This window comes from Anolis carolinensis, chromosome 2 (genome assembly GCF_035594765.1).
Source record: "Anolis carolinensis isolate JA03-04 chromosome 2, rAnoCar3.1.pri, whole genome shotgun sequence".
In the NCBI taxonomy this organism is placed as follows: domain Eukaryota; kingdom Metazoa; phylum Chordata; class Lepidosauria; order Squamata; family Dactyloidae; genus Anolis; species Anolis carolinensis.
Genome location: NC_085842.1, coordinates 206,436,926 through 206,464,166, shown reverse-complemented (window position 1 = coordinate 206,464,166; position 27,241 = coordinate 206,436,926). Strand labels below are relative to the sequence as shown.

The 27,241-nt window shown below is 42.3% G+C and overlaps 1 protein-coding gene across 2 annotated transcripts in view; it reads right to left on the bottom strand.

Moving 5' to 3' along the window:
- LOC100554192 (glycoprotein-N-acetylgalactosamine 3-beta-galactosyltransferase 1-A) overlaps positions 1–17,167 on the bottom strand; it is a 35,051-nt gene extending 17,884 nt beyond the window's left edge. The window contains exons 1-2 of one of the 2 annotated variants that reach the window (XM_008121208.2): positions 17,047–17,167; positions 185–443 (exon numbers count right to left, since the gene is read on the bottom strand). In XM_008121208.2, the coding sequence (XP_008119415.1) occupies positions 185–389 (205 nt within the window). In that variant the 5' untranslated portion in view covers positions 390–443; positions 17,047–17,167. Of the gene's footprint in view, positions 1–184; positions 444–6,702; positions 6,908–17,046 lie in introns of those variants that run through there. The other variant, XM_062971584.1, reaches the window with a different exon arrangement.
- Between the last annotated feature and the right edge of the window lie 10,074 nt (positions 17,168–27,241).

Sequence of the window (27,241 nt, the reverse complement as noted above, 5' to 3'; positions counted from 1 at the left end):
GAGGGTCCATTTCATACCTCTATTACAGAAATGGGAATTGAAAAGTCCTTCAGATGTTAGTAGACTGCAATTCCTCTCCCAACTCCACTACTGTCTATGGTGCCAGTGATAAGGGGAATTTTAGTCCAACACCTTTTGGGCAGAAGCAACATGCTCTCCTATTTCCTTCTCCTCTAGTTCTTACCTGCCAGATGTGGGTGTGATACACTGAAGAGAGCAGATCTTTCCACAATCCACTGGGGATCCTTGGAAGCATGAGGTGGCTGGGTGTCAGGGCGTGGGGCCCCTTCCCAGATTAGGTTGCCCACGAGGTAGAAGGTGCTGAGGAAGCCAGCAATGAGGCCCAGGTGGAAAGCCAAGAAGGAGGTTTTGGAGTTAAGGACCCCCATGCCACTTGGCTGTCCGAGGTTGAGGATTGTAAGACGATGGTTGGTTCATATGGTCTGCAGGGGGGCAAGAATACAGTAAGAGTGAGCAGCTTTGACCAGAGACATTTGCAACCACAGTGTCCCAAGTGCCAAAAATCAGACAAACAGTGATCACTCGGGCCCCAACTATACTGCCATATAATATAGTTTCATAATGCACTTTAACTGCATCGAACTTCATTATATAGCAGTATAAATTCATATAATCATGTTAAATGCATTCTGAAACTACATCATATGGCAGTTTAGATGGGACTGAAGACAGATGCTGGTGTTGTAAGGGATTTCCATATGCCTCCCATCTAATGGAATGACCCGATCATCAACTTCTGAGCTTTGATGCTCTCCTCCAGATCACTCACTGGATTCAAACACAACTAAAGCTTTATTGAGAATCACCCTCCTTCTTTTCTGCAGTCATGCTAATGTGAGCAAAGGTGACAATTGACAGCTAGTAACTCTCTGGATGACTGCTGTGACAACAACAAAAAAATAAGGGTGACAGTCCAGTTGGGCTGAAGCAGTTTCAGCTTGACTTGATCATCTCCGCTCAGCCTTCACCATTCCTGTGGGTCTGAACAGCTTCATAGCATCAGGGGTCCAAATTTTGGGGCAGCTGTAGTTGAACCCTTAAAGATCACACAGCAGGCTTATATGCTCTGTCCTATTTAAAAGCTGTGTCTTCTAATGTTTTGCCATTCATTCTACTTCTCTTCACTTGCTATACCAAAAAGCAGCCTCACTATGTTTAATTGTAGGGCTGGCTTCATGGTGGAAACATTATGCAAATTGCTTGGTAGATGACAGCAAAAGCAGCTAAGACCCAGTTCCGTGTATTATTAATTAGATCAAACCATTTGCTAATTAATCCCTCGGCCCCACAAGATTTACAAAACTAATAGCCCAATGAGTTGGCAAAAGCAGAGACCCCAGGGGGCAAGAAATGCAGCCACCAACTAGCACAATAGAAAGTTCAAGTACACTGGGGGGATAAATGAGGTGGAAGGCAGTTATAGGGCAAATATGTTATATCAATTGTACAATCAAGTATATAAATAGAAAGGCTGCAAAAGTCACCCGAGAGCAATATTCAAGAAAAGCAATCTCTAACATAACGTACTGTAAGCAATTTTCCTTGTCTGTGAAGAAAAGAACAAGGATATGACAAGGAAAAACAAACAGGATGCTACCGATTATATATATTTACATTTCTACGCAGGAATCAGTAAACCAGTCAAAAGTCTTTCTCTCTCCCCCATTCTCCCCAATCCCTGGGCTCAGATTTCCCAAACTGTTTTATATTAGTGGTTCTCAACCTAAGGTCCCCAGATATTTTTGGCCTTCAACTCCCAGAAATCCTAACCGCTGGTAAACTGGCTGGGATTTCTGGGAGTTGTAGGCCAAAAACATCTGAGGACCCTAGGCTGAGAACCACTGTTTTATATGTTTATATACTACTTTTCAGTCTAACAGTTCCCGCCCAGAGGAGTTCTCAGATGAGAAGATGAAACCACAGAAACCATGGCAAGAATAGTTTATAATGCTGATTATGGGATTCTTCAATCTCTACTATTAAATCAAATTGTAATAGTATGTACTACTGTCTTAACATTTAAAAAGTGAAAGGGAAAGGATGAAAAAAGTAGAAAGAAAGGAAGAAAAAGGAAGGGAAGACAGAAGGAACGAATGAAGGGGGAAGGAAGACAGAGAAGAGGAAGGAAGAGAAAGGAAGAAAAGGAAAAGCAAGAAAGAAGGAGCAAGGTGTATGAGGGAGGGAGGTAAGAAAGGGGAAGAAAAAGGGAGGGGAAAGAAGGAAGGGTATTCGAGAAGGCATATGAGGGCCCTCGATGGCGCAGCGGATTAAACCGCTGGGCTGCTGAACTTGCTGACCAAAAGGTCGGCAGTTCAAATCTGGGGAGTGGAATGAGTGTCCACTGTTAGCCTCAGCTTTTGCCAACCTAGCAGTTTGAAAACATGCAAATGTGAGTAGATCAATAGGTACCGCTCTTGTGGGAAGGTAACAGCGCTTCATGCAGTCACATCGGCCACATGACCTTGGAGGTGTCTATGGACAATGCCGGCTCTTTGGCTTAGAAATGCAGATGAGCATCAATCCCCAGAGTCGGACACGACTAGACTTAATGTCAGGGGAAAGCCTTTAACTTCTATATATATAAAAGAGTGATGGAATCGCGGCACCGAGCAAAGCAACTAAACTACGGGGGCCCCAACCTCGACATTGGACAACACAACCCATCATCCACGCCTTAAGGTTGAAACAACACAAAATCACTTCACACACCTCCACATGGAGAGAACCCACAACGCCCCATCGGGAGCCATGCCAGAGAGGGAAAAGAGAAGCCCTCATGGCCGCCGGCAACAGGGAAGGCAGGCAATGGGAAAAAGGTGTCCCCTGGGTCCTAGCGCCCGCCCATCATCCGAATCATTTATCTCCACTCCAACCTTCTACAATATCCAACCCATTTTAATACTCTATATTTTAAATATATTCTATGAACCATGACAATCAACACAATCTCTCTCCTAATATTTTAACAAGCTTATAATCACAACACCAAATAAAAAACAACACTCTTAAAACACGGGAATGCCAGACACTAAACAATCAGGGCCAGCGAACACCTCCTACGATCTGCCATGCAGGACATAATCCAAGCACTCCCAACAGATGGCCACCCAGCCTCTCAATAATAATAATAATAATAATAATAATAACAACAACAACAACAACAACATCATACAATCCTAAAGTTTTCAGAGTCTGACTATTTCTGTGGCCCTGACATGTCACATCTCTTTTTATGTTTGGAACCTTTAGAGTGTTTGCTTATCTTTTTCACATAGAAAGAAGATAGCTGTATACCCAGAGAGGCCTGACTATTTCTGTGGCCCTGACATGTCATATCTCTTTTTATGTTTGGAACCTTTAGAGTGTTTGCTTATCTTTTTCACATAGAAAGGAGATAGCTGTATATTCAGAGAGGCCTAACTCTACTGTGCATACTAAACATAAAGACAACCATACAACAGACATTCAATACCACCACTAACTCAAATTTCTCACCAACACCACCAGACAACGCCACAGCAACGCGTGGCCGGGCACAGCTAGTTTCCTTATAGGAGGGAAAGGAACAAATGAACAAACAAAAGAAAGGGAAGAAAGGGAAGAAAAGAAAGAAGGAATATTGATTCAAAATGAGGGACGGAGGGAAAAATTGAGAAGAAAATATTGGAGGAAAAAGCGAAGACAAGAATGAGGTGTGGGGAAAGGATATAAATGAGCATGACGTTTATCAATTCTTTACAGATTGTAAATTGCACTTCACATAGTTACACTGTATCATTGCAGCCACTTTTTCACGTCATTTGTTATATGGGAACTGAGATCTGCCGGGGAGGCCCTTCTTTCAGTCCCACCATTGTCTCAAGTATTGTTGGTGAGGACGAGAGAGAGAGAGGGGGGGGCCTTCTCGGTGGTGGCTCCTTGGCTCTGGAATACCCTCCCTAGAGAAATTAGATTAGCCCCCACTCTTCAAGCCTTTCAGGCAAGTTTAAAAACATGGCTCTTCAGATAGGCCTTTTACCCTGTGTGATCTATGGCTAGCTTGAGGATCCACCAATCGCGTCACTCCACACTTTGATTTGTTACTGCAGATAGCTAGCTTTATTCACAGGTTCTACTGCATTTTAGGAATTTTTATAATTTCTACAATTCTTACAATTTTATAGGTTGGGATTTTATGTGTTATTGGTTTTATACTTATGTCACTGTGTATATGCTTATGTACTGTTGTTTATATGCGGCACTTGGACTGCTTCTGTAAGCTGCCCCAAGTCCCTTCAAGGAGATAGTGGCAGGGTATAAATGAAGATGAAGATGAGGATGATGATGATTATTATTACTATTATTATATTCAGTCCATGTGATTTTCCTGAATGGACTGAGAAAGTGGTCAAGTTTCATCTTTTTATGTATCTAATGTTTATGTTACATTGTTATTTTTCCAATATTTCTTCCAGTATTTCTTCCTTAGTGCCATTTTTGAGCCACAAAGAAAATGCATACCTAGGAAATGCTGGGTATATATGCTAGTAAATACAGTAGAGTCTCACTTATCCAACATAAAAGGGCCGGCAAAACGTTGGATAAGCGAATGTTATGATTGAGCCTCATGGCTCTGTTACTGACAGACGTGGGCGTAAGACTCCTCGAGAGTCAGATACTCTCGAGGAGCGAGAGAGAAAAAGACTGCGAGACATATTTGCAGCACCATCTGACGAGGAGTCTTTCGAAGGGTTTACGGAGAGAATGGAGGAGGGGCTGGTTAGCTCAGAGGAGGATGAGATGGATTGGACTCGGGTAAGGGAGGAAGTGGGTGCCACTGGCCATGATGGGACAGAAGATGAATGGGGACCTTCAGGATTAGACCCATGGTTTAGCTGGAGGGATGGGACGGGATCCACAGCTGGAGATGCTGTTGGGCGTAGTCAGAGGTGTTCCAGCTCTGACGAGGAAAGTGATGAGGAAACGCCCGGGTTAAGGAGGACAGCTGACAGTGATGAAGATTTGTAACTGGCATAAAATGGGGCTTGAGAGCAATTGCAAATTGCGTTGGGCAAGGTAATCTGGGCAAACGCTTGGGATCCGTGTGTGTGTGGGACGCTTCCCTGAAGACTTGTGTGCTTTCCTGTGCTGTGACGTAAGTTGATTGGAATCCAGGGTCAGACGGCGGGAGGGATTGTGTGGGCATTTGTTTGTGCAAACCTGTGCTTACTCTTATTAGCTTGACCTTCCGTCGTCTTCTTGACGGACGCCATCTCCTGCTTTGAGAACTCGGACTGAACTGACCACGGCTTGTCTTCCCCCCTTCTTGGACTTGGAAAAACTACAAACGTCTGCTTCTGGCTTTGATCTACGGAACGGAACTGGTCTACTCAACTGCTACAATCCTTGGCTGATTTACTCGTGTTGGAGATCCTGTCTGCTGTGTGTGTGGGGGAGCGACGCAAGTTACTCTAAGCACAGTGTTGGCAGCAGAGAGGAATCTGCTGCCAATTAGTTGCATTCTTTGTATCTTTTGTTCCTTGGCTTTCGTTTCGTTTATACCCAGGCTGAAGCAAGCAGTTTGTTTTTACCCGGATTAAACTCCGGTTTAATCCGGTTTATCTTTTGAACATTTACTTTTGCCCCTTTTTGCTCCTAAAGGCAAAAACTGCCTGGCCCTTGTGTTTTACGGGCATTTTTGAGTTCTGTAATCTAATAAACTCTGTTACTTTGAATCTTGTGGCGTTCTGTCCTTGACAGCGAATATGTTGGATAATAAGGAGAGATTAAGGAAAAGACTATTAAACATCAAATTACAATATGATTTTACAAAATAAGCACCAAAACATCATGTTTAACAACAAATTTGACAGAAAAAGTAGTTCAATACGCAGTAATGCTATGTAGTAATTACTTTATTTACAAATTTAGCACCAAAATATCACAACATATTGAAAACATTGATTACAAAAATATGTTGGATAATCCAGAACGTTGGATAAGCGAGTGTTGGATAAGTGAGACTCTACTGTAAATAAAATAAAAAGAAATAGCCAAGATACTGGATAGGCAATTTGATTTCATGGAACACAATGTAATATCTCAGTAAGTGACATTTGTATAACTGCTATCGAACATGATTTATAGTTCTCCCAAGCATTCAAGAATAAAAGTATTATTTTAAAAATTCTTTTTAAAAACCTTTTCTGTACTTCCACAATTGCAGAGAATAAGGATATCAGGAATGGACTGGAGACAGAGGCTTCCCCACAAAGACTTTATTGTTTCAACCCTTTAATAAAATTTATCTTTTTATTCTAACTTTCTGCCTACTTTGTATCTTTATATCTATCCCTATATATAAAATGTGTAAGTTTCTTGCCAACATGTAGCAAGGCAGAGCCCAAAGGTCCTCCGCTTTTGTAACCCCGCTGAGACATTTCCTGGAAAGGAAAGGTTGGGCAAATCCCCAACCAGGGCAATCATCACAATCCATTGTGTGTATATATAAAGAGATAAGACCATTTCCGTGTCAGACCAGATAAGCCAGCCAATATTTGTTTAGCTAAATGGTTCACTTGGGCTGAGAGATTGAAAACCACAGAAACAGATGCTCAGAATATGTACATATGTTTAACATTATATTACAAGCCCAACCCTTCAGCACCAGCATCATCACATTTTGTCTCCTGGAACTCACACCTTTGTTAACATTCAGAACTGGACTGCTGAGTCAATCAAAGATTCATTATCATTTCTTTGACTATTGTATCCAAGAAGGACATCCCCCTCCTAGGGGATGAAAAAATAGAAAGAACCCAAACAATATACAAAAGAAGATTTCCATAATATACTAGTCTAAAATTACTACATCTCACAAACTGAGGGCATCATGCTGAAGGCATCATGCTTACTGACATCACAAAGGGTCACATCTATGATATCATAAGGGATCTTGCCTAGATCTCAGGCTTTGGCCAAAGATAATCTTGAACAGGCACATCTAACTAACTACATCTACCAGGATGAAGACAAGCCATAGTTTATTCAGTCAGGCCAGAACGGACGAATCTAACTACAGTAGAGTCTCACTTATCCAAGCCTTGCTTATCCAAGCTTCTGGATTATCCAAGCCATTTTTGTAGTCAATGTTTTCAATATATCGTGATATTTTGATGCTAAATTTGTAAATACAGTAATTACAACATAACATTACTCCGTATTGAACTACTTTTTCTGTCAAATTTGTTGTATAACATGTTTTGGTGCTTAATTTGTAAAATCATAACCTAATTTGATGTTTAATAGGCTTTTCCTTAATCCCTCCTTATTATCCAAGATATTCGCTTATCCAAGCTTCTGCCTGCCCGTTTAGCTTGGATAAGTAAGACTCTACTGTACTTGAATCTAATGCTCGTCTTTTTTTAGCTAAATGACCTTGCCAAAATTAAGGGGCTCATAAGATTTGCATAATATGGTAATCTTAGTGTTGAGCCAAAGCAAAAGGGAAAGGTGCTTCAGGAGCTGTACCTGGAGCTCCTATACGAAGGACGTCATCTCAAATTTCATTGCCACAGCTCAATGCTTTGCGATCCTGTGATGTATAGTTTGGTGAAGCACCAGCAATCTTTGGCAGAGAAGCCTCAAGACCTTGTCAAACTGCAGCAACCATGGCACTATAGTAATGGTTCTCAATCTTCCTAATGCCATGACCCCTTAATACAGTTCCTCATGTTGGGGTGACCCCCAACCATAAAATTATTTTTGTTCCTACTTCATAACTGTAATTTTGCTGCTGTTACAAATTGTAATGAAAATATCTGATATGCAGGATATATTTTCATTCACTGGACCAAATTTGGCACGAATACACGATACGCTCAAATTTGAATACTGGTGGGGTTGGGGGGAATGATTTTGTCATTTGGGAGTTGTAGCTGCTGGGATTTATAGTTCACCTACAATCAATGAGCCCCTTGAACCCCACCAATGATAGAATTGGGACAAACTTGCCACACAGAACCCTCTTGACCAACAAAAAATACTGGTCTTTGGCGACCCCTCGTGACCCCTCCAGGGGTCCTAATCCCTAGGTTGAGAGCAATGTAAACTATTTCTGGGAGTTGAAGGCCAAAAACATCTTGGGACCTCATGTTGAGAACCACTGTTCTCAGCCCAAGGTTTTATTTTCCATCGCTGGAAGCTTTGGTGCTCTAAATAACAAAGACAGAGTTTACTTTTTTTTGGTTTGAGGGTTTTGAAAATTGAGGTGCACGTTCAATTTGACGGGGTATTAGCCTTGAGTAAACACAGTACATACTCCACTTGCCATTTCCTTCCCTGGAGCCTGTGTTCTATGGCAGGACAATGGAGTGGCAACCTTCCCAGTTCTTGTGAAACTTCACAGATTCCTTTAACCCTACTCCTGTCACTCAATAGCATTGTCTCTAAAACAGTTGGAATACAGTACTGCATATTTTAAAATGAGTTGCTACAGCCAAGTCCAAACATCCTTAGCAACAGCCGGGATCTGATCTAGAGGCCCAAAAGGCTTCCCTTTTCTCAGCCCTCTTGCTTCGAAATACCAGGCCACATCCCTAGGAGAGGTTTCCATAGCAACCATGAAGACATGTCTTGGCCCACAAAATGCCAGGCCTCAACACAGAGAATGGGACCAGAGAGAAGCTCCCCCTATTTGCATACGAAAAGAACGCTTAATGACTCAGTACTTGCGCCACTTTGCAAAATCATAATAAGCAAAGCTATAAGGAAGGGATATTCTCTTCCTTTCTTTCCCAATGCCTTTGTGGTTTTGGGCGGAATAAAAATGAGAATCTGTGTCAGGGGTCAGAATTGGAGGCAAAGGTTTCTTCCATTTGAGGCTGAAATCCCAAATGAACACACAGTAGACTCTCTTCTAAACTCTCAATATAATCCAAATTATCAAAGCAGATAATCCATATCCTCTGCTTTGAACTGGATTGTATGAGTCTACACTGCCATATAATCCAGTTCAAAGCAGGTAATCTGGATTTTAGATGACAGTATAGAAAGGGCCTCAGTGAACTAGCACCCATGGGGATCGGCAGATGCTGGATAAATGTCATTTCTGGTTGCTTGACAGCTCTTATTAAAAACAGGACTATCTAATAATAATAATAATGGACTGGTCCATGAGGTCACAAAGAATCAGAAACAACTATACGACTGAGCAGCAGCAGCAGTAGTAGTAAACATCACACAGTCCTAAACTCTTGGGAAGTGTTCGACTTGTGATTCTGTGATGCGAAATCCATCATATATATCTCATTTGCTGTGTCATACTCTGACTTTGTGTCAATAATAATAATACTTTTATTACCTGCCTCTTTCTGTAGCTCAAAGTGGGGTACAACATCATTAAAACAAGAGATAAAACACTATTAAAGCACATACAACAAGATAAAAATGGTTAAAATACAAATACTAATACTGTATCTCTCTCTCAGTCGCATAGTCATTTCCGACTCTCCGTGACCTCATGGACCAGTCCACGCCAGAGCTCCCTGTCAGCTGACTAATACTGTATATCACAGCATAAACTCTGTATTGGCTTGATATTAATAAAGAAACACAGTAATTAAAATTAAATTAAGACACATTAAGTCAAAATTATCATAAGCTCACATTTCTGCTAAAAGTGCTATTTCTTCAATTTTTTACTGGTTGCTTGAGAATATTGGTCAGTTGATTTCTAGTTAACCGAGAGTATAGCACTAAGGCAGAAGCCCCACTGAATTTCAAGGGGGTGACTTCAGCATAAATGTCAACTGAAAAACCAAATAGTCTTATTAGTCTACACTGTTGAGGTTTAATGTGTTATTATTTAATTTATGGTAGTCTTATTATTTGTTGGTTGCATCTTACGGCATTGAATATTTGCTGCTGTATGTTTGTTGTTAACCACTCTGAGTCCTCATTGGGGAGATAGGGGGGATACAAATAAAGATGATGATGATTATTATTATCTTAAATATGTATCCATAAAAGCCACTTATTTCATGACTGCATAGGATGCATCTACATGGCAGAATTAATGCCATTTGACACCACTGCGACCACCAGAGCTCAATGCTATGGAATCGTGGGAGCTGCAGTTTTACAAAGTCTTTAGCTTTCTCTGCCAAAGAGTGCAGGTGCCTCACTAAACTGCAACATCCAGGATTCCATAACACTGAGTCATAGCAGTTTAACTGGTATCAAATTGTAGTAATTTGACATTGTAGACAGAAACCCATAGTGTTAACAGCCCAAGCAAGGCCATCAGTTTAGCAAGGATATTGGGAGATACGTTGCTTGGAGAATTCTGGAAATTACAATGCAAAATCATTCTTCTAAGCTCTGAACCTGACATTTCCTCTGGGTGGCACAATGCAGATCTAGGCCAGCTGCCTGTCATAACCCCATAATTGCAGCTCCCTATTATGTGCAACATCCTTCACTTTCTGTTTTGGCCTGCATAAATAGTATAGTGTCTAGATCCAGGGAAGTCATGCTCCCCCTCTATTCTGCCTTGGTCAGATCACACCTGGAATACTGTGTCCAATTCTGGGCACTGCAATTGAAGGGAGATGTTGACAAGCTGGAATTTGTCCAGAGGAAGGTGAGTCAAATGATCAAGGGTCTAGAGAACAAGCCCTATGAGAAGCGGCTTAAGGAACTGGGCATGTTTAGCCTGCAGAAGAGAAGGCTGAGAGAAGACATGATGAGGGCCTTGTATAAATAGGTGAGAGGAAGTCATAGGGAGGAGGGAGCAAGCTTGTTTTCCGCTGCCCTGTAGACCAGGATGCAGAACGATGGCTTCTAACTACAGGAAAGGAGATTACATCTGAACATTAGAAAGAACTTCCCATCTGTGAGAGCTGTTCAGCAGTGGAACTCTCTTCCCTGGAATGTAGTGGAGGCTCCTTTGGAGGCATTTCAGCAGAGGCTGGATGGCCATCTGTCGGGGATGCTTTGAATGCGATTTTCCTGCTTCTTGGAAGGGTGTTGAACTGAATGGCCTATGAGGTCTCTTCCAACTTATGATTCTATGAAGGCACTAGTGGGATTTTCAACTTCAAGTAACAGAGTAACCTAGCCGACTTTAGGGTATTTGGTTCTTTGTCTTGAAGAAGAGAGGTGACCATTTTATACTTCACAGAAATCAAAATGTTTGGAACTGGCCCAGGTTTTCACAATGTTATGGAAGTAATGTATTTTATGACCATTTCTCAACCCAAGTGATAGACAGGTGGCTTCTGATTGCAGTCTATTCTCGTTCCTACTGGATGTGACCATTTATTACCTTTTCAGGTTCAATGTGCAACCTCCATGCACATACACAAAGCAAGATCCCAGCTGCAAAGCTGAATCTGCCTTGGAGTGTGATGGAATCTCCTTCTTTGGAGGCCTTTAAATAGAGGCGTGATGGTCATCTGTCAGGGGTGCTTTGATTGTATTTTTCCTGCTCAGGGTTGACTCATGCAGTCTCTTCCAGCTCTATGATTCTATAAAATCGCAAGTCCTAAAAATAGCATGGTGACACACACAGTTCAGTAAGTTATGAGGGCAGATGTTAATCCACAGCATAAATCAGCTTTCCATTTTCTCATCAAGCGACTTGGATTCCCTCATCAATTTACAAGCAGGAGGGAAGGAGCCTTGCCTTTCATAGTGGCCTGTGGCTTCCATGTCAATGAAGTCATGAATCTACTCTGGGATGTACAGTCCTCCCTCCACTTTTACAGAAGTTAGGGGTGGGGATAAATTTTAAAAGCATTTTTTTAATTTGAGAGAATACCTCTCTGGGAATCTCTAAGTCCTCTAGCCTGACTCTAGCGGAGGTTCACGATAAAATCATGCTAGAGGGCCTACAAATGTTTAAAGTAGTATCCTTTCTAGGAATTTCTAGACCCTGCAGCGCATTTCTATTATCAACCTCTGCCACAGGTTGTGCTGGAGAACCTAAAGATTTCTAGAGATAAGATAATAAAATCCACAAAAGTCAAACCTTCAAATGTGGAGGGCTGGCTGTACTCTGAACCTCTAAGGAGCTAGCCAAGGTGCTGAACTTATTTTGGGGCTAGGCTTTCTTCATCATGGGTAGCTTATTTAAATTATGGACTAAAACCTTGAACAGATCCACTGCTCCACTGACATGGAAGCCACAACTTTATAGAGTTAAGCAGGCATATTTGTGCTATATTAACCTTCATGCATTTGCTTATGCTGCATCATTTGAATTGGATACAAGACTGTATTATACATGGCAGAGTTCAGCTTCTCCTGTGGATTTTTCTTACCCCATAAACCTAAATACTTGAACGGGACCAACTCCCATTTGATCTTGGAAGCTAAGCAAGGTCAGTCCTAGTAAGAACTTGAATAGGAGACCACAAAGGAATTCTAGATACTGTTGGCTATATTTCAGAGGAAGGCACTGGTAAAACTACCTCAGAATATTGGGCAGCCTCAAGTAAACATTCAAACATTCAACATATACAAAAACCATACTCCCCTTATTAACTGTTTCAGCCACTGTTCTAAGAATATAACACCTTTTATTGTCACTGCCCCGGGACCTGAAGCAAGAGCTGTGGATGATACGATATGTCTTAAAACAGGGACAGCTGAGAACGACAACCAAGAACCAGCACCACTTCAGAACATGACAGTCTGGAAGTGAACCCTGCACAGATCACAGTCAAATAAAGCCCCCTGTCAATGTTAAATCCACTCAGCTGGCCCGCAAGTTTGACAATTCCACATTCTGAAAGTTCCTAAGATACTAGGTAGGGTTCCTTTCTACCAGAAGTGTGGAACAGGTGGCTCCTTGCAATTGTTGAACTACAATTTCCATTGGCCACAGCCAGTGGGTGAGGGTCAATAGGAGCTGCAGTCCAACAGTATCTGAAAGACTGCATATTTATCATCTCTGATATATATGCAATTTTCTCAGTAGAACTGTGCATAATTATCAGTTAAACAAACAAACAAAACCAGGGATGCAGATTGCACAGCAGTGGCCCCTGTCCAACATGATGGCTTAGCAGAACCAGAACATCCTTGTTATGACATACTGCATTGCTGGGAATCAAGACACAAGCAAGCACAAACCCCAACATGTTCAGTTTTTTATTTAATAGTTGTTAGATTTTATTTTTATATTTTTTGCGTAAAGCTGTTGCAAAAGAGATGCTAGATTTTTGGGGGTTTTTTTAATTGGGAGACAGGGTATTCTAGGTCTAAGACCCCCCCCCCCCCCCGGTCTTCCAAATTTAACAAGACTATGTGGCCTAAATACCCTAAGGACACCAAATCCCATTTGATCTTGGAAGCTAAGCAGGGTCTGCTCTGGTAAGTACTTGGATGGGAGACTACCAATGAAAATCAGGTCCTGTAGACTATATTTCAGTGGAAGGGACTGGCAAAACCACCTCTGAGTATCCCTTGCCTAAGAAAACTATTAAAATGTATGGGTGCCATAAGGTGCACACAAAGCAGATATGATGGATGCCTCTTTTCTCCCATAGACAAAGAACCTGCATATTAGTGAATTGACATATGCTTGCAAACTCCTACATCAGCTATCATTATTATTATTATTATTATTTTCTCTGAGGACTGGGCCCCATGATGACTCACAGCCTAAAAAGCTATACAATTCACCAGAATATGAGGATGAAAAGGACCACCTTCCCCTCTCAAATTTAACAGGTGTATGCAGCCTAAATATCCTAGAGTAAAAGGTGTCAAACTCAAGGCGCGCAGTCTGAATCTGGTCCACCATGTCATTTTATGTGGTCCTACAGAAGCAAGACTATAACTCATCATCAGACGTCATGAGTAGAGCTGATGGAAGGCTGCAGCTTGTTCTGTTTAGTCAGGACAGTGGGGATAGAATATAGATACAGGTCTTGTAAATATGATGTCTGACTTTAAAATGTCCTTTAACCTTTCCCCAACCTCAGAGCCACAAGTGCTATTCCCATTATCCCCAACCCAGATGGCAGATATAATCAAAAGTAATAGGAGTTGTCAATCAATAACATCTGGTGACTCAAAACTAAAGAGCACTGACCACTATGTAACACACACATATATATATATATATATACACACACACACACACACACACACACACACACACACACACACGGATATACCTATATATATAGGTACGGACAGCAAAACAAACATTGCAGGGGTGTTAATCCTTCCCTATGCTATCCAAAGCTGATAGATAGACACAAGATATAGAACTGGTGTTACACTTTAAAAAGTACTTGTTCTGATTTCAAATTCAACTTAAGAACAATCCTACAGAACCTATCTTGTTTGTAACTTGGTCATCTGTATCCACAGATTATGCATCCAGGGATTCAACAACCCATTCCTTGCCTATAGAAACCCCATGAAATACATGGGGCGTCATAAGGCATCCGCACAATGTAAATATGATGGCTGTCTCTTGTCTCCCAGGGACGAAAAACCTGCCAGTTACTGGACAAACATACCCTTGCAAGCATTAGATCAAGTAGATTGCTGTGAGTTTTCTGGGCTGTATGGCCATGTTCCAGAACCATTCTTTCCTCACGTTTTGCCCACACCTATGGCAGGTGAACTGCACCATCTAAACTGGGCTCTCCAGGCCAATGGATACTCCACCACAGACATCAGAAGAGCTGCAAGGCCAACAAGACGCCATAAGAGTAAAAACAAAGATCCACCCAGAAGAAAAGTATTCTTACCATACATCAAGGGAACCACTGACCGCATAGGCAAACTGATGAAGAAACACAACGTACAAACTACTACAGACCCACTAAGGAAATCCAACAAACGCTCCATTCAGTAAAGGACAAGAGGGATCCTCTCACCTCTGCAGGAGTCTACCGTATACCATGCAGCTGTGGACAAGTCTATATAAAGGTAAAGGTTTCCCCTGACGTTAAGTCCAATTGTGTCCGACTCTGGGGGTTGGGGCTCATTTCCATTTCTAAGCCGAAGAACCTGCGTTGTCCGTAGACACCTCCAAGGTCATGTGGCCGGCATGACTGCATGGAGCACCGTTACCTTCCCACTGGAACGTATACCATGCAGCTGTGGACAAGTCTACATAGGGACCATAAAACACAGCATTGCCCAAACACGAATCAAGGAATGTGAAAGGAACTGCAGCCTCACTCAACAAGAGAAGTCAGCCATAGCAGAGCACTTGATGAACCAACCTGGACACAATATATTATTTGAGAACATAGAAATGCTGGACCACTCTGACAACCACCATGCCAGACTACACAGGGAAGCCACTGAAATCCACAAGCATGTGGACAATTTCAACAGAAAGGAGGAAACCATAAAAATGAATAAAAGCTGGCTATCATTATTTTTTTTAAAAAACCCTCTAAAATAAGGACAGTAAAATAAAGAACAACACTCAGAAAACAAGGGAATTCCAGACAAGAAACAATTAGGGCCAGCTAACACCTCCCGACAAAGGATTCCCCCAAGAAGGAAGCAGCCAGGCTTTGAAGCTGCGAGGCTATTAAATGACAATCAAGGTGATCAATTGCAACATCCACACTTGCCTCAAACAGACAAGAGTTACTTCTCCCAACCTGGAATTTCCACTTTCCTAGTTTCCAACAGATCTCACAATCTCTGAGGATGCCTGCCATAGATATGAGTGAAATGTCAGGAGTCAGCGAGTTTCAGGGCACATTCCAGAAGCATTCTTTCCTGACATTTCGCCCACATATTTGGCAGGCATCCTTGCTTGAGAAAATCCAAGCTGCTTCTCATGTGTGATAATTGGTTGTCTGCCAGGACGTTGCCCAGGGGATGCCCAGATTTTCTGATTGTGGGAGGCTTCTCTCATGTCCGGAAAACTCACAGCAACCCAGTGATTCCGGCCGTGAAAGCCTTCGACAACACATTAGACCAACTACTTATCACCGTTATTACTGATACCCCATTTTTCTTGTAGGACTGAGACCCAAGTTGGCTCACATCCTAAAAAATTATACAATTTCCCAGAATATGAAGATGAATGGGAGACTACTAGGTGCTCTCAGACAGCCATCCTCAGCTGCTTTTTTTTCTTGTCAGGAGCACTTTGAGAAACTGCAAGTTGCTTCTGGTGTGAGAGAATTTGCCCAGGGGATACTCAGAAGTTTGGATGTTTTAAAATCATAGATTCATAGAATCATAGAATAGTAGAGTTGGAAGAAACCTCATGGGCCATCCAGTCCAACCTTCTGCCAAGTAGCAGGAAATCGCATTCAAAGCACCCCCAACAGATGGACATCCAGCCTCTGCTATATTGTTTTATCATCATTGTGGGAGGCTTCTCTCATGTCCTCACATGGAGATGGAGCTGATAGAAGGAGCTCATCCCCACTCGCCCCAGGCTGGATTCGAACCGGCAACCTTCAGGCCAGCAACCCAATTTTCAAGTCATCTGTCCTGCCTGAACAAGAGTTTAACCCACTGCACCACCAAAAGCTCCATCCTGAGCTGCTGGAAAGTGGGGATGGCAATTGAAAGCATGGGGCATTTTGAGAAAAACTAGCCTTCTCTCAAAACCCACTCACTTCCAACCTGGCCCTTGAGAACAAGTATTCAGACAAGTGTTTCCATCCACACAAGCAAAAAAATAAATAAAAATCAACTGAAGGTAGAGAACAAACGGTGCAGAATGAATGCAGTTTGACTATCAGGGACCAATGCTATGGGATCCTGGGAGCTGTAGTTTGGCAGAGAAGGCTTGTGCAACTCCAATTCCCAAGGTTCCATAGCAACGGAAGCGGGGCCAAACTGCATTCATTCTACAGTGTAGAGATGCACCCGAGGGAGACAAAAGAGGGAGCGTCAATCGGGAAGAGAAAGGTTTAGGAGGGGAAATGCCATTTTAAGCAAGACCAGGGAAGGCAACGGTGGGCCTTCATCCAAAGCCTTGCAATGGGTCGAGAGGGCGAACTGGGGAGCGGAGAGCAAGATCTATCACAACCTGCTTTGCATTACCTTTTCCCAGGTGCATCAGCTAAGAAGGGGAGACAGGGAGCACCGCTGCCGCCTCGGCTGCCTCCTTCTTTCTACAAGGAACCCCAGAAGAGTCATGCCTTGCCTGTCCATCTCCTTAAGACACGAGGCCCGGCCCCCGCGGGCACCCATTGGCTGGCAGATTGCGAGGCCTCTCCTGATTGGTGGAGGCGCGCCGCTCAGGAAGACATAAAAACGTGGGCGAAGGCGGGGATGCGCGAGGACGCTGGTTGCCCTTTTCACGACGCCTCACCCAGAGCTCACCCTTTCAGAGGGTGCTTCTACAATGTAGAATTATTGCAGATTTGACACGCCTTGGACCGCCATGGGTCCATGCTATGGAATTCTGGGAGTTGTAGCTTTATATGTAGCTTTGTGGAGGTAAAGGTAAAGGTTTTCCCCTGACGTTAAGTCCAGTCGTGACCGACTCTGGGGGTTGGTGCTCATCTCCATTTCTAAGCCGAAAAGCCGGCGTTGTCCGTAGACATCTCCAAGGTCATGTGGCCGGCATGACTGCATGGAAGTGAAGTGTAAATATGAGCACCAATGGAAACTAACTGTAAGCAAGATATTTTAAAGTTGAAACAATAAAAATACTGTAGATAATTGTATTTTTCTCTTTTTCTTTAACCCAGGGGTTCTCAACCTGTGGGTCTCCAGATGTTTTGGCCTTCAACTCCAGGCAATCCTAAGGGCTGGTAAACTGGCTGGGATTTCTGGGAGTTGTAGGCCAAACACCTGAGGACCCACAGGTTGAGAAAAATTGCTTTAACCCCTTCCCTCTGCCTTTGTGACATCTATTCTATACACATAATAAAAGTGAAAATCTGTATGTGTGTATGTAGCTGGGGTGTCCGCTTACACAGATAGGCTCCTACTTCCACAAAGAGCTACAGCTCCTACTTTTCTTTTCTTTTTTTCATGTCAGGAGCAACCGGAGTTACTTCTGGAGTGAGAGAATTGGCCGTCTGCAAAGACGTTGCCCAGGGGACACCCGGATGTTTTTGATGTTTTTACCATCCTTGTGGGAGGCTTCTCTCATGTCCCCGCATGGAGCTGGAGCTGATAGAGGGAGCTCGTACGTGCTCTCCCCGGGTGGGATTCGAACCTGGCAGCCTTCAGGTCAGCAACCCAACCTTCAAGTCACAAGGCTTTTATCCCCTAGGCCACCGGAGGCTCCACAGCTCCTACTAACAGGCACCAATGGCCCTCCCTCCAACGACACTCTGCAGGTTACAGAGAGTGCCGTGAACATGTCCAAGAGCCCTGCCAATGTCCTCCACAAACACCATACTGCCCACCACCCAAGTTAAGGCTCTTATACCGGGACAATTTCAACCTAGATTTTATGTTTTTCCTCCACCACAGACATCACAGTGTTTCTCTCTCCATTAGTGTGGAATTTGCATGATCCCAGCCACTGCCTCTCCCTTAACCCTTTAATATTTTTTTTCTATGACACACAGCAAACAGAGGAATTGATCAGCAACTGAACATACTAGAGAGGTTTGGGGAGAATTCATGATTTATAGGAGTTATAGGTACTGGGATGTATAGTTCACCTGCAATCTAAGAGCAGTCTGAACTCCACCAAAGATGGACCTGGAACTCACTTGGCACACAGACCTCCCATGATAAAAAAAAATACTGGCAATCTTTGGAGGAATTTATAGGATTTGCATCCAGAGAGTACTATGAACCCAAATAATGATGGAGTTAGACCAAACTTGGCATACATACCCAATATGCCCAAATTTGAATACTGGTGGGTTTTCAGGGGAATTGGCCTGGATATTTAGGAGTTGTAGGTACTGGGAAATATAGTTCACTTGCAATCAATGAGCACTCTGAACTTGATCAAAGATGGAATTGGACCAAACTTTGCACACAGAGTCCCATGAGCAGCAAAAAAAATACTGGAGGTCTTTGGGGAAAATTCACTTTCATTTGGGGGAGTTGTAGTTCACCTACATCCAGAGAGCACTGTGAACCCAAACACTGACGAATCCGGACCAAACTTGGCACCTGATATGCCCAAATTTGATTACTGAAAGGGTTTGGAGGGAACTGACCTTCCTTTCTGGGAGTTGTAGTTCACCCACAACCAGAGAAACTATGTCCTCCACCAATGATGGACCTGGACCAAACTTGGCTCACAGAACCCTCTTGACTAACTCAACCTACTGGAAGGGTTTAAGGAGACTGATTCACAATAATGGGAGTTGTAGTTTACCTTACAGCCAGAGAGCACACAGAACTCCACTAAAGATGCATCTTCAACAAACTTTAAGTACTGATGAAGTTTTCCGGGGTTTACCTTATGCATTTTTTACAATTAAAAATTGACTTTTTCAAATAACCCAGGCAACGAGGACTACCCAAGATAGTATTTAATATTTGGTGCAGTTTAATCTACTAACAATACCTCCATCCCTCCTCCTTTCCTTTGCCCCCTTTCCTGTCTACCCTTTTCTTTTTAAATTCAACATTTTTAATAAAGAAAAAAGAATAGAAAATCCAGATTATCTGATTTGATAATCTGGATTATATGGCAGCGTAGAAAGGGCCTGAGTAATCAGATCCACTAAAAAGCTTGTTCATCACAATGACATCTAGCCCTTCAGTGGGTGCTAAATAATAACCTAACAGTAAAATCCTATTGAGTTCAAGACACCTTATTCCTATTGAATAAGAAGTAGCACTGACTGGACTCCCACTTACCCTTAGCCAGCAGAGAGATGATTAGAGAAGCAATTCCAAGATTATTGCATAGCAAATGAAAAGGTACAAATGAGCCAATGAAGAGGAAACCTTGAATTAAATGCATTCCTTAAATGCAAATTTCTGAAAAAATAGAAGGGAAATATTTTGTTTCAAGATTCAGACCTTAAAAGATGCAGGTCTGAGTACAAGGAGAAACCGGATCAATAAAGCAGGTAAACACTTAAATAGTTTGGATAGTTCATGCAACAAGATCAGTGAGAAAGTAGAAAATGTAGAAGAAACAAGCATACATTTAGGGCTCTTCCACATAGCCATATAACCTAGAATATCAAGGAATATCAAAGCACAATATCTGCTTTGAACTGGGTTATCTGAGTCTACATCTTCCATATATTCCAGTTCAAAGCAGAAAATGTGGGATTTTATTCAGCTATGTGGAAAGGGCCTTAGTCAATAATGAGGAAGGTTCAGAAACAAATCTTTTCAATGTAGCACCCTTCCAGATGGGCCCTATATCCCAGGATCTGATCCCAGGTTTTCTGTTTATCCCAGATTATCTGGCAGTGGGGACTCATATAATCCAGTTTAAAGCAAAAAAACAAAAAACAAAACCTGGCATCAGATCCTGGGATATAGGGCCTGTCTGGAAGTTTTAAAGAAACTTGCCAAAGTCATTGGCACAGGATGATGGAAGAAGAGGTGGAAGAGAGATCTTGAAAAGAGATTATGGGAAGAAAAGAGACAGTGCAGGTACTGTGTGTTAGCTTGAATCAATGAAGTGTAGTATTTCTACTTGGCCAAAGAGATAGCGCAAGAGAAGAGAAGTATGAATGAATGTATAGTCTCCCTACTCTAATCTTCCTCCACAAACATTCAGTTGCATGCTAGCAAGAATTAAAATACTGAATAAAAGGAGTATGCCAAGGTTTGTTAGAAGAGACCTATATGAGCTGACAAAAGGTCAAAGCTATCAAGAGTTGAATTGAATAAAGAAGCAGCTGAGTCCATGGAGTCCAATACTTGCAAAAAGATTTCAAAATCAACAGAACAAAGCTCCTGAAATGTCCAAGCGACAGACTACCAAAAAGTGAATTACTTACAAGTGCAAAAGAAACATGTTGATTATGATGATCAGACAAAGAAAATTCAATAACTGAAAAGTAAGACAGGGAACAATTCGTAATAAGAAACAGGCCAAGACAATGACTAAAGGATTATATAGGTGGATTGGAATAGAATTTGATTATCAAGAGGAAAATGTAAAACAGAAGGATCTGTGGAATTATCAAGATGACTATTACAATCACCCATAACAGGAATGAATGGAGGTCACCAAGAATCAAAATCAGGAGTAAAAGTTGAAAATGGGCCAGGTGGAAAAATAAATAACTCCAATCCACAGAGGTGAAAAGAGTCTCACAGCATGGATCTCAAAAGAAAAAAAATAGTGTGTTGGTGGAAAAGAAAAAGGCATGAGCTAGATAACAGAAGATCACTGCCTTACCATTTGGGGAAAACAGAGTCCTCCAGAGAAGAGGGCCTCTGAAGTAGGGAGCCAGGCTTCAGTGGGAACAAGAAGGTGAAGAGATCAGGAGAGAAATAAATTGTGAATGAGCAACTGAGCAACACTTCCAGAGGGAGCAAGTATAGCGAAGTTGGAAAGAAGGAACACAGCAGATAGATTATAAGAAATGAATGAAACAGGAACCATAAAAGACATTTTAAAAACAATACAAATAAAAGATAAAATGTATAACCAAGCAAGAAAACAGATTACATAGAAAACTATGGAACACTGACATCATACCACAAAATCAGGGTTCTCAGTTGGCTGACAAATAACATTTTCTGGATTTTTCTTGGAGAAGATTCTGGATTGATTGTATAGCCCCAGCTCCCAGATATTACACAATTAGCTGTGTGAAGGAAGTACTTGGACCTGATTCTCCCAAGAGGTGGTTGGATGTAACTCTGTAGATCACAAGTGAGGAAAGTATCTACAGAGCCAGCAATAGAAACAGATATCTTGAGAAAACACGAGTCAATATTAAAAGCCATACTGCTTAGCAGGTGGAAAGCAGAAAAGAGGAACACTGTGATGTAAATGGGTAGACTCCATCCAAGAAGCCACATTCCTGAGTTTGCCAGACCTGATCAGTGAGGTCTCTCATTCATGGAATCCCTATAAATCAAGGTCAACTTGACAGCAAGTGTAACAGAGGGGAAACTTGACAGTGAGTGTGACAGAGGGGAAAGGAAATACCATGAGAAGCCATGGGTCATGGAAATCCATTTTCATAGAATCATAGAATCGGAAGGGACCTCACAGACCATCCAGTCCAACCCCCTGCCAAGAAGCAGGAAAATCTCAATCAAAGTACCTCCAACAGATGGCCTCTGCTTGAAAGCCTCCAAGGAAGGAGCCTCCGCTGCACTCCAGGGCAGGGAGTTCCACTGCTGAACAGTTCTCACAATGAGGAAGTTATTCCTAATATTCAGGTGGAATCTCCTTTATTGTAGTTTGAAGTCTTTGTTCCGTGTCCTAGTCTCCAAGGCATCCAAAAACAAGCTTGTTCCCTCCTCTGTATGACTTCCCCTCACATATTTATCCATGGCCATCATGTCTTCTCTCAGCCTTCTCTTCTGCAGGCTAAACATGCCCAGCTCTTTAAGCTGCTCCTCATAGGGCTTGTTCTCCAGACCTTTGATCATTTTAGTCGTCCTCCTCTGGACACATTCCAGCTTGTCAACATTTCCCTTCAATTGCAGTGCCCAGAACTGGACACAGTATTCCAGGTGTGGTCTGACCAAGGCAGAATAGAGGGGTAGCATGACTTCCTTGGATCTAGACGCTATACACCTATTTATGCAGACCAAAATCCCATTGGCTTTTTTTTTTGCTGCCACATCACATTGTTGGCTCATGTTTAATTTGTTGTCCACGAGGACTCCAAGATCTTTTTCATATGTACTGCTGTCGAGGCAGGCGTCTCCCGTTCTGTATCTTTGCTTTTCATTTTTTTCTGCCAGATTCATATAAGTCTCTGGCACTAGACTAGTCCATTGAACTGATTAGTTGAATATTATTTAAACATTAACTGATCTAGGAAATAAGAGAAGTAGGATGACGTCTGAAATAGATCCTGCACCATGCTTTCTTGACGTGAGAGCCATTATTTGCTAATATTTAATAATTTCAAATGGTTTCTGACAAAGGTGTGCAAACAGGACCCTTTGTGTTCTCTGTGTTATTGTTTGTGACTGGCATACTTCACCCAGATGATTTAAAAGGCACAAAGGGAATATTTAGAAACCTTTAACTACAAAAGACATATCTCAAGCTATGCTGAGTGATTCTGAGCCTGCACTCATTCTTAATACAAGAACTGTGATGTGGGAAAGTCCTTGGTAATGTGACAGGATATGGCTAAATCTCTTCTTTCCTCCTCTCTTTTTTTCTCTCTCATCTTAATTTTTCCCTCCTCACAAGCAACCCCTACTTATATTCATTATTGGATTGCTGTAAGTTTTCCAGGCTGTATGGCCATGTTCCAGAAGCATTATCTCCTGACGTTTCACTCATATCTATGTCAGATATCTCCAGAGGTTGTGAGGTCTGTTGGAAACTAGGCAAGTGGGGTTTATATATCTGTGGAATCTCCAGGGTGGGAGAAATAATTTTTGTCTGTTTGAGGCAAGTGCGAATGTTGCAATTGGCAAGCTTGATTAGTATCAAAAAGCCTGGCTGCTTACTGCCTGGAGGAATCATTTGTTGGGAATTGTTAGGTCACAGCCTCTGAGGATGTTTGTCATAGATGTGAGCGAAATGTCAGGAGAGAATGCTTCTAGAACATGGCCATACAGCCCTGAAAACTCACAGCAACCCAGTGATTCTGGCCATGAAAGCCTTTGACTACATATATTCATCATATTTTTCTTCTCCTTTTTCACTTTCTTACCTCTCTGGCCCACAATCCCTTACTAAACATCTCTTCCTTCCTTTTGCTCTTTTTCCTTCCTCACAGCTCCTATTTCCAGTTTTCTCCTCCTTTCCTTGATCCCACTTCATCCTCCTTACGTTTACCCCCAGTTTTTGTGTGTCAGGAGTGACTAGAGAAACTGCAAGTCGCTTCTGGTGTGAAAGAATTGGCTGTCTGCAGGGACGTTGCCCAGGGAACACCCAAATGTGCTGATGTTTTTACCATCCTTGTGGGAGGCTTCTCTCATGTCCCCTCATGGAGCTGGAGCTGATAAGAGGGAGCTCATCCCAGCTCTCCCTGGATTGAATTCAAACCCGCAACCTTCAGGTCAGCAACCCAACCTTCAAGTCATCAGTCCTGCCGGCAAAAGGATTTAACCCATTGCACCACCTGGCTATTTTTGTCTCCTTTTTCTTTCAATTTCTTGTTCTTGCGTACACTTACTTTTCCTAGCTATGCTTACCATCTTCCTTCACCTTTCATCCATCTCTTATCTTGGACATCATTTCTCCTTTGTCCAGCCTCCCCTCCAAAAAAAAATTGAAAGCATCACAGAAATATCTTGCTCAATTAACCAGGAAATATGTCATAGCATATTTAAAAGATATCTGTGGAGAAGAGTAAACCACAGGCCACCTATTACAATGCAGCCTGAGCCCTACCACATGCACAATGGACACCAGAGGCACTTCAAGTGGCAGTTTCTGGTCAAAGGAAATCTAGTACAATGTCAAGTTTTCTAACTTTGCTTGTGCGTGTGTGTGTTTAAAAAAAAATACATTATAACTGTACCCCCAATTTGCTTCTGACATGATAAATAAATGCAATCTAGTAGAGGTGTCACAATGTTCCCCTTCAAGTGAGCTGGATTAAAATTCTCATTATCCTATGCCAGCATTAGCCTTTGGATCATACTGCTGAAAGATTTCAGGCTAAGGAAAGATAAACTTACATAGACCACCCAATGGAACCAGAATCTTGTATTCGAATGCAAACATTAAAGTGTAAATATATGAAGTAATCATGCAGGAACATTGCACTGGCAGCATATCTCTTACCAGGTTCTCCTTTTTTCCTTTCTCTGTCACCTGGAAAATTTTGGCCTTTGTCCACAAGGAAGATGAGTCATTCCCCCCCTCCAATAATCCTTCACTGATCATGGCATGCGCCAGTGCTCTTTTCACTTTTTTAAATACCTTACAGCACTACCATATGCCTTTTGGGTGGAACAGGATTATCTAGATATTTTAGCTTTAAGCACAGCTTTTGTGAATGTTTGCTCCTTTGGTCTTATAAATAGTTTGTCAATACTATATCTCTTACAGCCCAATAAGATGATTTTAAATGGCAGATGTTAACTAGGAAACATAAGATTGTACCCTCTAGTTCTGCCCCATAAAAAGATTGCACGAGGAAGTAAAATCTTTATGAAAAATACATATAGCAGCAGAACAGCTCTTGATGGCTAACAATGATACCTAGTGAGTCAACTTCAAACCGGAAAGTCTATTTTGTGACCCTTGGCCTCTCTCCAGGCCATGCTTTCTGTGGCTAGAAAGAAATAAATGGCCTCTCCTGGCATCTAAAAGACGTTTGTCTTTTAAAGAGGTTGTAAGGGTTCCCACCACTGTTTTTCTTAATAGTCCTGTATTTCAGAATATGAAATCATGAGTTATGTGTGCGTAAGAAGCTGAGGGGGGTGGGGATCACTGAGTCAGATTTTGCAGGCACACATGAAGAAACTTTGAAAGACAGGGAAATTTGTGTTGTTGAAGGCTTTCATGGCTGGAATCACTGGGTCATTGTGAGTTTTTCAGGCTGTGTGGATATGTTCCAGTCAGAGCCGGCCCTAGGTATTTTTCAAGTGTAGGTGAACAGAATTTTGCCCCCCACCCCAAAGCAATCACTAAAAAATAAAAGCGTTGGATAAGGGAAAATGCTGGATAATAAGGAGGGATTAAGGAAAAGCCTATTAAACATCAAATTACATTAAGATTTTACAAATTAAGCACCAAAACATAATGTTTACAACAAATCAACAGAAAAAGCAGTCTCGACTGCGCCCCCGTATGTTTTGCGCCTGAAACGACCGCTTAATTCGCCTCATTGTTGGACCGGCTCTGGTTCCAGTACCATTCTCTCCTGATGTTTCACCTGCATGTGTGGCTGGCATCTTCAGAGGTTCTGTTGGCAGTGAAGCAAGTGGAGTGTATCTGTGGAATGCATGTTTCATCAAAAATAAGACATACTCATAAAATAAGCTGTAGCAAGACTTCTAAGCACTTGTGCAATATAAGCCTTACCCCGAAAATAAGGCATAGTGATAGCTGTGGCTATGAAGCGTACAATGTCGGATCGCCCATCAGGTCCCTGTTGTTCTGTGCGCACTGCAAGCTGAGGCATAGAAGAGACATAGAAAATGAAAGCAAAGGTTTCCTCAGTGAAGTGAGGAGAAGGATTCTCTGCTTTAGGTATTGTGTGTCCCCAGGGGAAAGAAGTAAAGCTGTGGCTGCCGTTTGACTCCGCACTGTGGGTCTCTCTCCCCCAGCACCAACCAGAAACAGTCTGTAGGTCTCTCTCACCCCCCACAAACACCAGTAAAGCTGCTGCTCCCCAGCACTGACCAGCAACACCAGGGGATGGGAGAAAGCTTCAGCAAGCAGTCTGCTACTGAGCCCAGAGAGATCATCCCATAAATGCAGATTGTTGTACCATACTTAATAAAAATAAGACATCCCCTGAAAATAAGGCATAGTGAGGAAAAAATAAATATAAGACAGTGTCTTATTTTCGAGCAAGCATGGGGTGGGAGAAAGAACCCTTAAAGGAAGTGTGAATGTTGCAATTAGCAAGCTTGAACGTCATTGAATAGCCACAAATCTGCAAAGTCAATCAGTGAGGGTATCTGCATGGAAGTAGCCTGGCCTTTGTTGCCTAGAGGCATCCTCTGTTTGGGAGGTATTAACTGTTTGGGAAATCTTCTAGACATCAGAGACTCTTTCACACTAAACAACTATATCACAAGGATTCTGCTTTATCATCATATCATAAGTGATCATTCATATGATTGTCTTCCAAAGATAAGTCTTGGTGATGGGAACAACTGAGTCCATATCCACTGCCATGGGCCAGTCTGCAGCTAGGGGCTTCCAGATTTCACAGCCCTGCTTCTGTTGCCGCTCGTTGAGTGCCATGGGACATTGTTGGTTTTGATTTGCTTGGAAGGCACCTGTGCGTGAATTTGTTTTATGTGTGCAGATCAATACACAGCGACCAACACACAGTCTTCACAAAAAGAAGTTCTAATTCAATGGCATGGATATGACAATTGGTGGCCTCTTATCTATTGCAGCAGTCGTCCACTGTCACAACCATTGTAGCATAGACCATATAATCTGCCTGTTCTGCCACTGGGGACTTCCTCGGATCATTATAAGTAACACAGAAGACACAATGTAGCAGTGTCTTGCTGG